General features: G+C 49.0%; 1 gene segment (V, D, J or C); it reads right to left on the reverse strand.

Moving 5' to 3' along the window:
* Nucleotides 1-261: 261 nt before the first annotated feature.
* On the reverse strand, nt 262-779 carry LOC119244110 (immunoglobulin lambda variable 5-45-like). The segment is given in 2 exon segments: nt 262-617; nt 734-779. Coding segments are annotated over 2 exon segments (402 nt in total).
* Nucleotides 780-13,780: the final 13,001 nt, after the last annotated feature.

Below are 13,780 nucleotides of genomic sequence, written 5' to 3' on the forward strand. Positions count from 1 at the left end.
CAGGGTGGGCTCTACCTCCTGCTTCCTGCTCCATCACCTCCCTGGGGGGAAACGCAGCCCAAGTCTGACTTGTATCTGTATAGACACGGCCAATGCGAGAAGAAATGAGCTTTTTAGCTAAGGGTAACGAGAAGATGAGACACATCCCTGTGTCCAAGGACAAAGACAAAAAAGGTGACAACAAATCTCACGAGACTGAGGCTTGGTACTGAGAGCAGGGGTGACTGCTCCAGGCCAGGGCAGCAAGGGGAGGTTTTTGTCTCACTTCCCCGTGGGTCTGGAGCACTGTGGAGTGTTAGAGTTACCATGCCATGTAGCACAGTAGTAGTCGGCCTCGTCCTCAGGCTGAGGCCCCGAGATGAGCAGGAGCCCCGCATTGGCCGCAGTGTCTTTGGCTCCAGAGAAGCGGCTGGGGACCCCGGAGCCCTGGTACTTATCCGAATCTGATTTATACCTCAGAAGAAACCGGGGAGGGCTCCCTGGCTTCTGCTGGAACCACACTATGTGGTAACCTGCAACAACGGCTCCACTGCTCAGGGTGCAGGTGAGGCTGACAGATGATCCAGGAGACGCTGAGAGGGAGGGCGGCTGAGTCAGCACAGGCTGGGAGAGGGAACCTGCAGACACAGACATGTAAGTTGAGGGGTAGAACTCAGGGTAAAATTTCCCTGGGATCTGACTTAGAAGACAGAGAACAGCAGGAGACTGGCTCTGTCATGGAGGTTTTCCCCACCTGTGCAGTAAGAGAGGATCACAAGGAGGAGAGGTGTCCAGGCCATGGTGCTCACAGCCCACATGGGGCTGGGCTCCCCAGGCCTCCTTTTCTTCTCCACCCTCTGCCACAGGAGGGGCTGTGCATGCAAATGGGGTTCCATCCAGGGACTACTCAGCCCTCCCTGGGCCCTGGTGCTGGAGCTCAGCTCACACCACACACTGAGAAGAGGGGGTTTGCTTCACCCCTTGGGACAGCCCTGGAGGAAGCACCTGCTGACATCAACAAAGGTCCCTGCTTAAGGACTGTGCCAGGCCACAGAGGACACAGCTGCTGAGTCTCCAACAGGGAGCCCCACACAGCCCCTAGGCCCAGGTTCCCGTGAGAGAGGACTCACAGGTCAAATATTTAGGGTTGACATGGCAGTTCCACAGCTCCCCCTGCTGGTGAAGGGGCACACACTTCCTGCAGCTCACAGATGCCCCCTCTACTCACACATCATGACCTAACTCATATGCACCGTGGACCCCACATGCTACAATGGTTATGCCAATTTCTCACTCTCACATGGAGTTTTGATCTGTGGGAGGTAAAAACTGTCCTGAATAACAACTTAAGGTTTTCCTCCCAGAGAAGATGCGGTAAAGATGGTATTGTGGCGTGTAATCACCAGCTGAAGTCGGAGGTACATGAATGGAAGAATTCACCAGAGGCAGAGTGCAGAACAGAAAATTTGGATTTATTGAAATACCCTGCAAGGGAGCAGGGGGCAAGACAGATGTCTGCACTGGAAGAAGGACTTGGGGCTCCATTTTATAACCTGTTTCTGTGGGCATTTTCATGACTTGGTCTCAGCCAGCTGCTGTCTGCTGGGATGTCAGGTGTCAGTGGGCTTTCCTCACAAGGGTATTCTGCTCGGTTCTTTTTGCCCTGTTTCTGCATTTCCGGAATTCTCCATAGCCCCCATTGGTCATGTTGACCCATGGCCATGTGATACCATGATATCATGTTCACGGGATCATTTTGATGAGAAAGACTAAGGTCTTAGTCTCAGTGCGGAGTCAAAGTTATAACTCTGTTAAATGATGCCCAGAGGGTATCACTTCATTAGTATATATTTAAGCTATATAATGGATGATTTTACATGTATGATGTATTAAAAAAAGGAATTTCCAACTACTGCTATACAAATTTGTCTTTTAATCTCCCTTTTTGTAGCAAAATAACATGTCCCACACCACCATGTACTTGGCAAATGTGAAAATAATGAAAAAAACTATAGGATTTCTCCTATTAAAAAAATAAAATGCATTTTCCTAGAAACTATGGTTTTATCAGGAAAAAATGAACAAACATACCAATTTCTTTAGAACAATTAAGAAACATTATTAACAACAATTCCACAGAATGGCATAGGATGCAGATAATTTCACAGGACTCTAACAAAACCTCAGAGATCGTACTAATCTAATTTTTTTTTTACCTTGTGGGTTTTTCCCTATACCATTTTAAAAAATAAAAGACCAAAATTCACGGAAAAGCACTTATAGTCATAAGTATGCCTGGCAAATAAGTTACAAGGAAACATTATTTTAGACCAATAATATCAAATATTGAGTCAAATGGTCTAAAAGACATTTTTTAAAAGATTTCAACAACAGATCAATAAATTAATGCATCATCACTGTCAAGGTACAATTTAATAAGGCTAAAAACTAAGCCCCACCCATGCCCAGCAGGCAGGCTTGGGAGGCCTGAATAGATAAGGGCATGGAGAAGCTGCCTTGGGTGCCATAAGACTGACCACCATGACCAGAAAAGGCAGCCCAGCTCCAGGAATGCAGCAGCTGGGCCAGGACTTCTTTCTGTGTCAAAGGCCAGGGCCCGAGACCAGACATCCAGGCAGACAACTGCTGCAATCTGCACCCCAGTTAGAAAGCCTGCAAAAACGGGCCAGCGGTTGAGCGCTGGGCTGCGAGGCTGCCCGCAGCCTCTGCAGCGCCAGTTCATTCCCTGGCCACCGGCGAGGGTCCCACAAAAAAAGAAAAAAAGAAAAGAAAAAAAGGAAGCCTGCAAAAACAGTATATAAAGAGAGCCTCAAATCCCCCTTTAGGTGCACGCCACTCCCATCTCACCCACTGCTTCTCTTCACAGTGTCTTTCAATCAGTCCACCTTCTCTGTCCTCCACTCTGTGTCTGGTGAGTTCTTTCACTCTCGTGCCTCTGGCCTCACTCGGTATTTCTCCCACTACAAGCACCATGCATGATTCATTCCAGTGATACATAGACTCATAAAGAGGGAGACTCAGCACAATGCCCACACATAGGTTCCTCACCAAGGAAGAAGAAAATTCCAAATATTCTCCTAGAACCTTCACCTGACACCAGAATAGAGTCACCTGCAGTGTGTAAAGAGGGAGCAGAGAACAGGGCTACAGACCGTGGTGGAGATGCCCTCAGAGGTGTGACCATGTCCCGACAGCGACCCACATCTCTCTCATCCTGTCCCTCACAGATGGGAGCAGGGACCCTTCATGCTCTTCATCCCACCTACTCTCCCTCCAGCCTCTCTGAGGATCAGACTCAATCCCCTCCGTCCTGGAGTTAGGGGAGGCCGTGGCACTGGTGAACTTCTCATGTGGCTCATTTTGACATTTGGGCTTTGTAGGAAGGAGCTGCCAGGCCCTGGGAACACTGAGCTCAGGGCAGCAGCTAAGCTCCAGGTGCTGGGAAACAGCTGGGGTTTCAAACCTGGGCTTCACTCAGCCCCACACTGCCCCCTGCTGGCCCTGCTGCACTTTGCACCTTGTCTGAAATTGAGTGCTTGCTCTGAGACAGGCAGCCCTGCCCAAGCATTGCCTTTTCCAATGGCTCCTCCTCACAAATTGTGGGGGGAAGGAGAGGGAAACAGAGAGAGGACTCCCTGCCTGGGCCTGCACTAAGGCTGCACCTCGGCCTCCCTCACTCATCTCTGGCTCCATACAGTGGCATCCTCAGATGCTGGGCTCCCTGACACTTCTTCACTAGTTTACATAGTGGAGGGTGGGCCCTGAAAACTGTCCTGAGGGAGAATTGGTCCTGCTTTCAGCTCACCATAAGGACAGAGGACGGAGACAGCACAGTCTTGTTGTTGGGGAAGGAGGAAGAGCTCCTCCTCTCTCACCCCACTTTCCACCAAGGCCCTTTCATGCCCACCCCCCTGTCTGGTTCACCCCTGGTGGGCTGTGTGGGTCCTTCAACAGAACAGGGAGAAGGTATTGACAAGAGGCTGTTCTTCACCCTCGGCTGTTCCAGACTCACCTGTCACCACCACTGCCCAGGGGACTGGAAATCTGGGAACAAAGTGTTAGGACCCTATGAAGGGGCCAGGGTGTGAGGATGGAGCTGAGAACTCTGGGGAGGGAGAGTGAAGGAGGTGCCCTGCAGAAGCCTGGGCCAGAACAGCAGGAGAGACAAAGCAGAAGACAGAGCTGAGCCTCAGCAGCAGCTTCGGGGATTCCGCTCTTGGCAGAAGAGAAAGGAAGTTTGTGTCCTTTTCTCACTTCCCCACAGGCCTGGAGCTCTGTGTGACCACTCAGACTGCTGTCCCAACTGAGCAGTGATAATCAGCCTCGTCCTCAGGCTGGAGCCCCGTGATGGTCAGGGTGGCTGAGCTGCCAGACCTGGAGCCAAAGAATCAATCAAGGACCCCTGAGGATTGTATATTATTCTGATAGATCTGGCTTTTGGGGCTGTTCCTGGAGTGTTGGTACCAGTGCACAGATTTACTCCAGGTGTTGGAGCTGCTTCCTCTGCAGGAGATGCTGACCCTCTGGCCCAGGTTCCCATACACTGACTGTGGCTGAGTCAGCACAGACTGGGCCCAGGATCCTGGAAGGAGGCCAGACACGGGATGGTGATCTGGGCTCTAGAGACAAGAGGATTTACCAGGGGCCCACGCATCTTCCCAGGGCACTTCCCCTGGTCCCAAACTCAGGCACCTGTTCAGTGAGAGAGGATGACGAGGAGGAGAGGCATCCAGGCTATGGTCTTACAGCCCCTGAGCCCTACACGGGGCTGGGCTACCTCAGGGCCCCTTTTCTTTCCTACCCTAGGGCACAGGAGGGGCTGTGCAAATGGTTCCATCCAGGGACTCTCTAGCCCCTCCCTAGCCCTGATGCTGAGCTAAGATCACACCCCACACCAAGGAAGAAGGAGGTTAGCTTCACCCCTTCGGAGAACTCTGGGAGAAAGCACTGGCTGAGACCTCACATTGTCCTTCTCAAGGAACTGGGTCAGCCTCATTTGCTGAATCCCCATCTGGGAGCACAGGATCCAGCCCCCAGGCTCAGGCTCTGTGAGTGACAGGTCCTCACTGATTCATTTGTGGGGCCCACAGCACCACCCCACAGCGCCCTCTGCTGCTCTCACGGCAACACTCCTCTTTTGAAAATCCCTGAAAGGCCAACTGGTGTCAGCCACTATCAGGTCCTCACTCTAGTCAGCAGCATGGTCTGATTCCTAGATATTGCCATTCAGTGTTTAATTAACGACCTTATGCTTTGATTGTACAGAGTAGTCCATATAAATACATACATACTACTTAAGACGCTAGTGACTCCAGAATAATCCAAAGATTCTCATAAGCCACTAGTCATGTGTCTTGGGTAAGGGGAGAGTAGAGCTAGTATGGAGGATTCTAGCAAGCCATAAAGGATGTGGTGTAAAGGGGGAATTTTACAGAAAAGCCAATTTATTGACTTATGAAATGATTTATTGACTTATGAAAAATGAGTAGCTTTGGGAGGCTGAATTTTACCAGAAAGCAATGTAGTACACTTTGTTTTAAAAAGTATTCTTTCTATTCCTATGTTGTACTTTTTAAAAAAGATTATTTATGCATCCAAGAACTGGGGTACAGGCCAGAGATGCAGGGGAGTGAGAGGATTCACCAGAGACAGAGAGGGGAACAAAACAGGCAGACTGACTGAAATACACTGCTGAGGGGAGCAGCGGGCGAGTCAGGAGAGGTCTGCTGCGCCATGTGGGTTGCTCCCTGGCCACCCAGGGATCGAACTGGTGCTCTAGTGGCTGCGGACAGCTTCATAGGTTGTGTCTAAACCCTTTGCGCCACCAGGGAGGCCGTCTATGTTGTACTTTTCTGCATATTTCTATCAACATGAAATGTGTTCTGGGTATCATGTAAATGGTTTATACTATAAATAATTTCTTACCACGTTTCTCCTTCCTTCCTTCCTTCCTTCCTTCCTTCCTTCCTTCCTTCCTTCCTTCCTTCCTTCCTTCCTTCCTTCCTTCCTTCCTTCTTTCTTTCTTTCTTTCTTTCTTTCTTTCTTAAGATTTATTTATTTACGCATACAAGAGCTTGGGTACAGGCCAGAGATGCAGGAGGTGAGAGGATTCACCAGAGACAGAGTGGGGAACAGAACAGGTGGATTGACTGAAACACACTGCTGAGGGGTGAGGCAGGAGATGTTTGCTGTGCCATGTGGGTCACCTCCCTGGCAGGGTATCAAAATCTTGCTGCAGGAGCTGTGGATCACTTCCCAGTGCTGCCTCTTAACCCCTTGGGCCCCCAGGAGGGCTCCAATGTTTCTTTTCTTATTCATTATGCTGGTTTCATAGGAAGCTAAGTGTGACATTTTGAATTTTTGTAGATGAGTTGAATGTCTGGGTCCTGAAGGCAGAAACATCCTTTCTTGACTGTACAAGAATCCATAACATGTGGAACTAAGAAAAGGTCCCTGAACATCTCAAATTACAAGAAATTTAGTGACAAGGATGAGCCTTCCCTCAACACTCCCCACAGGCACTCACAGGACCTCCCTTGTTCATTTCAGGATTGACTCCATTCAGGGCCTCCTCCCTGCTGTCTGCATAACCCCCTCACTCCCCTGAGGAGCTCCTGCTCCACCCCACCCCCTCCACACACACCTCAGTGTCCTGTCCCTACCTCTGTGCTCCAGGCTCCTCCCTTCTCCCTAGTCCCTGCCTCCCCCACCCCCAAGCCAGGCCCACCTGCTGCTCTGTCTGATGGGGACAAGGGCCTTCACCTGGATTCATGATGACAACACATACCTGACAACTTGGAGCATCTGATAAAACTGAGGCAGACGCACACATTCACAGACAGAGGCTGGAAACTGTACATTTTTGTGGAAACTCTTGAAGTTAAAAAATCTCAGAGGATGTCCCACTCACCACTGCACACACTGTCAACTATGATGACACACGCGCTGAGAGCAGAGTCCAGATGGACAGACACGCTCAGCCAGTCACCAGGAGAGTCCCCCGCCCTCCCCCAGAGCAGAGCCATCTCTCCTGCCGTCTCTCCTGTGGACAAGGAGCCCAAGACCATCATTCTGCCATCAGGAATGTTTCTACCAGGGGAGAAGATGAACTTCGTGTGCCATGTGGTCTCTACTGTGAGGATGTGGTGACAAGTGTCACCTCCCGGGCTCTCGGTTAAGTGGCGTATTTAGTGACATTCACAAGCCTGGCCACACTCTGTAGGTGATTTGCTGGTGCAGGTTGTCCCTGCCCAGAATCTGCTCTGTCCCTGCTCCCTGGGGTTTCTCTCCTCAGTTCCTGGAGGCTCATCATGCCCTTGTCCACTTCCCCCCGAAACCATGGAACCCAGAGGAATCCTCACCCACTGTACTTCTCTCTAGTCTTTCCTGCTTCAGAGCACTGAGCTTTACACCTGTCTCTCCATCTCCACTCAAGGTCACAACTTCTGCTCATATCCTCCAGGATAAACTCTGACCCACAAACTCTAATGTTTATCAAGCAGGAATCTTAATCTTAGCCTCCGATCCTCCCCTTTCCTGCACTTCTGATTCACAGGAGCTCAGGCTTTCATTCAGCAAACATGTGCTGAGAGGCTCCTTCGTCCAGGCTGTCCCAGGTGTGTAGGTGGCGCCGTGTCCACGGAGGGAACAGCGGAGCTCCCGGTGCTCGAGCCAATTGGACCCGGTGGAGGGGATGCTCCTACTAACACCGCAGCTGGGAAGCCAGGTCCCCAGTGAGCAGCATCTCCTCAGGCAGCACATGTCCCACCTGTCCCCTATTCCTGCCAGAAATCCTCATCACTGCCCACCCGCCATGCAGCGCCCTCCTGCGGCCTTGCCAGCCTTCGACTCTCAGTTTCCCTCTTTCCATCAGTCAGAGGCACGTTTCACATGTGTGTGCCTGGTAACACACCATCTCCACTAACGCTCCCCGGAGACTCAACCCTCAGCATCAAGATTCAGTAAAATCTTTGGACTCTCACCCAAGGTGGCCTGGGCCCAGCCGTGCTGTCTGACCAGTCTCCTGCCTCTGTTCTCCCTACTGCTGCCTGCAGAACAGCACCCGCAGGCCCACGTGGAAAGAGGCTTTTTAACAAAGATCACGGGGTCGTGTGTCTTTATTCTTCTGATCCTCTTGTCCCACATCCCAACTCTCTTCCTCAGGTGACCTTCACAACCCTGGTCCACAGCAGGACCCTGAGGGGGTCTCCGTGACACCTGTGGAGGGTTGTGCATGGCCCTGTGGGAGGCACGTCTGGTCCTGGAAGAAGGGGCTAGGGGCACCACTGAGCCCACTCCAGCAGCCCCCCAGCCCTGTTCAGGCCCAGGACCTTCATCCAGCCAGTCCCAGGAGCTGTTCATCAAGGTCCTGGGGGTCTTTGTAACTGGGGAAGTGAGGCACTATGAGTGGGAGGAAACTGACTGTCCTCTCCCAGCCTCATCCCTGAGTTGACTCCAGGGATACCCCGTCCTCCAGGGGTTATGGTGGCTTTGGTCGCTCTGCTGCACTTTCAGGTGCCCTGATATTTATTTTTTTTTTAAGATTTATTTTATTTATTTATGCATACAAGAGCTGGGGTAAGGGCAGAGGTGCAGTGGTGAGAGGATTCACCAGAGACAGAGTGGGGAGCAGAACAGGCAGATCAACTGAAATACACTGCTGAGGGGAGCAGCTGCTAAACAAGAGAGGTCTGGGGCACTATGTGGGTCACCTTCCTGGCCAGGGATCAAACTCATGCACAGTGGCTGCAGGTAGCTTCATAGTGATGTGTCTAAACCATTTGCGCCACCAGGGAGGCCCAGGGCTTTTTTTATATTCTGAGTTTCGGGGCTCTCTCTGAGATTTAAGACACTTATTTTTTTTTTCTGAAAAGTCACAAACATAGTAAACGAAAACTGCATAGCCGCCATACTCAGATTTTCCCAGAACACATGGCTTTCTTCCCTCAGTCCCTCGCACACTTGCTCACATTTCATCTCTATGCACAAAGGCACAGTTATTATTAGCATTTTTTATAGCACTTGAAAATAAATGGTAAACACGTGGCTCTTTTACACCCACATACTTCAATGTGCATTTTCCCGGAACAGCGGCGCTAACCTACAGAGCCACCTGATAAGCATTCAAACCAGGCAATCAACAATAGGATCCAATCTGTATACTCTGAATTTTGCCAGCTGTTCTCACAATGTCAATTTCTTCTCCTTGTTTTTCTTTTTAAGAACTTCAGCCTGGGGCCTCCCCTGGTGGTCAAGGCGGTTTAGCGCCCCGCTGTGGAGCTGTCTGCAGCCTCTGAATTCGGATTGATCCTGGCCAACCAGAGAGGGCCCCAATGGCATGGCCGACCTCTCCTGTTGTGCCTGCTGCTCTCCTCAGCAGGGTGGTTCGTCAGTCTGCCTGTTCTGATCCCCACTCTGTCTCTGGTGAATCCTCTCACCCTCCTGCGCATTTGGTCTATACCCAGGTTCCTCTATAAATAAATAAATAAATAAATAAATCTTTAAAAACAAAACAAAACAAAGAATCTTCAGTCTGGGCCTCCCCAGTGGGGCAGCACTATGATACAATCCGCAGCCTCTGCAGCAGGAGTTCGAAAGCCAACCAGCCAGGGAGCAACCCTAATGGAGCAGCAGATCTCTCCTGTCTCACCCCCTGCTGCCCTCAGTAGATCCACCTTTTCTGATCCTAACTTTGTCTCCAGTGAATCCACTCAGCCCTCCCAAGCACCTCTGGACCACACGCCAGTTCTTGTATGCATAACGAAAGAAAAATAAAATCTTTAAAAAATACTTCTGGAAGTAGAGATAAATGGGAAAAGAGCAAGAATGAACAGAGCAAGGACAAGCAACATGTGGTTACAGGGTCCAGTGGCCTTTTCAATGTTCTGGAGTCCTAGAGTACACACAATTTATTCCAACATGTGTAAGGGAATGAGAAAGTAAGAGAAGATAATGAAGTTTCTGGGAAGGCAACGACCTCCTTTTCTGAAACATCTTCCAAAGCTTTCCATTACATAAGTTTCTGTAACCTTAACTATCCTAAAGCATTTTTTTTCTACCCTCTTGAGTTACCAAAACTTGGTCCTCCTGGAGAGACGGCTTTCTCCAAGCAGTCATTTCTTTGCTCTTTCCCCATCTATTCAGGGTAACGTGGTGAGCTCTCTGTCCCCATCATCCCTTCCAGACCAGCACTATCTTCTCTTCCATAACATAATATTCCTTTGAGTTCTCACATGTGACTAGAGCCTCAGCCAACTCCCTTCACTATGCTGGCACCGCCCTAATACAGTCCTGATTCCCTAAAGACCCTGCACCCACCCGCCTTCCTTTCCCCTCCAGGACCAGCCTTCGTGCACATCCGGATGCAACACATTTCCAGGCTCGGAACTAAGCTTTTGTTTTGCTAACTCTGTATTCTCAGGACATCCATACTATTAGGCACAAAACAAATAATATGTTCTGAATAAATATTTGTCAGAGTGAATAAATGAACATTAGGAAACAATAGATCCTTAATAATCAATAGTTGTGGGGAGTGTCCCTGGTGGCACAAGGGGTTAAGATGTAACCTATGAAACTATCCACAGCCACTGTAGCACAAGTTTGATCCCCGGCCAGGGAGAAACCCACGTGGCACAGCAGACCTCTCCTGACTCGCCTGCTGCTCCCCTCAGCAGAGTATTTCAGTCAGTCTGCCTGTTCTGTTCCCAACTCTGTCTCTGGTCAATCTTCTCACCCCCTACCGCATCGCTGGCCTGTACTCCAGTTCTTGTATGCATAAATAAATAAATATTAAAAAAATGAACAGTTTCCCATTCTACTACTTCTTATGGTTTTGCATAAGAAGAATTAAAGAATTAAATTCTACTTTGCGTAAAGTAGAATTGAATATTTATAACCACAAATATAAACTATTCCTAACCTATCATTAATTTCCCTAATAACATATTTAAATATGGGTACAATTGTGTAACTACTATCTTTACTAGTAATAGTGACATTTCTAAAGAACAGGGGGTTCTTCATTTTCATCTGGCAAACACAAGATGCTGTAGGCACATTTTGACTCAAGAGATACATAGCGTTGAAAATATCATCATTATTTTTGGAAAGATTCTAGCTATTCAATATCAGATTGCATTTTCCTTATAATAATCTGTGAATTAGGTTATAATAATCTGTGAATTAGGTGCTGTAGGTTATAACTCCAAACTAAACAAGAGCCCTCCCCCCATGCTAATAAATGTAATAGAGGAAATCAGATCCTATACATAGAAAATTTTAATATGGGGGAATGGAAGAAGTACAATATATTTTTATTTATTTATTTAAAGATTTATTTATTTATTTATATATACAAGCGCTGGGTACAGTCAGAAGTGCGGGAGGGTGAGACAATTCACCAGAGCCAGAGGGGAGAGCAGAGCAGGCAGACTGAAGAAATACACTGCTGAGGGGAGCAGCGGGTGGCAGGAGAGGTCTGCGCGCCATGTGGGAACTTCGCCCGGTGGCCGAGGATCGAACCGGTGCTACAGAGGCTGTGGGCAACTTCCCAACCCAGCGCTCAACCGCTGCGCGTCACCCGGGAGGCCCAAGAAGTACAATATAAAAATGCCCTTGAAAGCAAAGTCATTTTGTTATTCTTCTGGAAGAACAGGACTAAAATTACAAATAGGAACAATGGTGAAAACTTAAATTGTACGTATGGTACCCTCTTAGAAAACTTTTGCAACTATTAAAAATCCAGAAATCGGGCTTCCGTGGTGGTGCAAAGGTTAAGCACAGCACTACGAAGCTATCTAAAACCTCTGCAGCAAGAGTTCGATCCCTGGCCAGCCAGGGAGTTACCCACAGGCGCAGCAGACCTCTCCTGTCCCGCCCACTGCTCCCGTCAGCACTGTATTTCAGTTAATCTGCCTGTTCTGCTCCCCACACTGCTTCTGGTGAATCCTCTTACTGCCCCCGTGTACTTCTGGCCTGTACCCCAGTTCTTGTATACATAAATAAATATATCTTCTAAAAAAAAATCCAGAAATTACAGTTCAAAATATTACTATTGCATCATGGAGTCACAGTGACAATGTAGGGATATGAAAAGGTCAAAGAAAGAAAGTTGGTCTGTTATGTCAAGTGACTAGAAAAGTCCTATCATTTGGTTAACTCAAGAAATAATAACGATTACGGTCCAAGAAGCAACCGGAATAGAAAGAGAATATTAAAATTTGTCACTTAGAAAATAATTTTCAGGGCCACCCTGGTGGCACAAGGGGTTAGAACACAGCCTATGAAGCAATCCACAGCCTCTGCAGAATGAGTTCCATACCTGGGCGGCCAGGGAGCTACTCACATGGTGCAGCAGACCTCTCCTGTCTTGCCCACTGCTCCCCTCAGCAGTGTACTTTGGTCAATCTGCCTGTTCTGTTCCCCGCTCTGTCTCTGGTGAATCCTCTCACCCCCTACACCTCTTGCCAGTACCCCAGCTCTTGTATGTGTAAATAAAAGAATCTTTAAAAAAAAAAAAGAGTGCTTAGTTTTCGATATGCTGTGTCAATCCATGTGGAAAGAGACATGGTAATGGAGATGTTATCATTAACATGTTATCATTAAGATGTTATCATTAACATCTTCACAGTGAGAAGGCCCTCACAGATATACTTGGCACATGATTTTTTTTTTTTTTTAAAGATTTATTCATTTATACAAGAACCTGGGAACAGGCCAGAGTCGCGGGAGGGTGAGAGAATTCAGGAAAGACAGAGCGGGGAGCAAAACAGGCAGACTGAGGAAATACACTGCTGAGGGGAGCAGCGGGCGAGACAGGAGAGGTCTGCTCTCCATGCCGGTTGCTGTGAGGCTGGCAGGGATGGAACCCGCACTACAGAGGCTGCAGACTGCTTCACAGTGCGAAGCTTAACGACTTCATCACCTGGGAAGCCCCAAATGATAATTTGATACATGAAGGAATTAAAATGAGTTATTAACTTTTCATTCATTACATATTTTGTAACCACCTGCTTTGCTATTTTAATTGCATGATCAAAATCACTAGAACTACCAAAAATTTAAAAGTATATACCTCGGTTCAATTTAAAAAACATTTAAATCAGAAGCCAGAAGATGGTCTTCAGGGGCCATTTCCAAACCCCGCTGAAAGGAGGAGGAAGGCAAGGACCCAGCCTGAGGGAGGATGTCCCCAGAGCTGCTTCCTGAAACCCACCTGGGAACACAAGTCACAAGTGTGGGGACACAGTTCCCAGAAATCTGTCTTTCTGCTTTGGTGGAAGGATCTTCATTTGCATTTCTAAATCCCAAGTGCCCCCACCCTCAGACATGCAGCCTGAGCCTCAGGCCCCCTGGGTGAGGGAAGAGCTGACTAAGGCACCAGCTGGTCCCTTGTCAAGGAGCCTGAGGCTGGGTGTCCCAAAGCACACGGGGAGTCACACGCAGTCACATGTCACTGTGGAGACACCCCATTGCTCAGCACCCCTAGCACCACAACACTGAGCCCACCGTGGGAAACGCAGCTCCCCAGACAGGCTAGAGGCCTCTGATGTGGAAGGAGGCTCCTGTCTTTTGCAGCCGAGCCCTGGAGATGGATTCAGGGCAGCTGCACCCCACAACAGGCCAGCAGCTCAGGACACCTGCACATCTGAGCCAGGCCTAGACCTGGGGGACCAGGGTGGGCTCCACCTCCTGCTTCCTGCTCCATCACCTCCCTGGTGGGAAACGAGCCAAAGTCTGACTTTTATCTGTATAAACAGGGCCAAGGCGAGAAGAAATG

The sequence above is a fragment of the Talpa occidentalis genome, unplaced genomic scaffold (assembly GCF_014898055.3).
Source record: "Talpa occidentalis isolate TD23 unplaced genomic scaffold, MPIMG_talOcc4v2.1 talOcc4.14, whole genome shotgun sequence".
Lineage (NCBI taxonomy): Eukaryota > Metazoa > Chordata > Mammalia > Eulipotyphla > Talpidae > Talpa > Talpa occidentalis.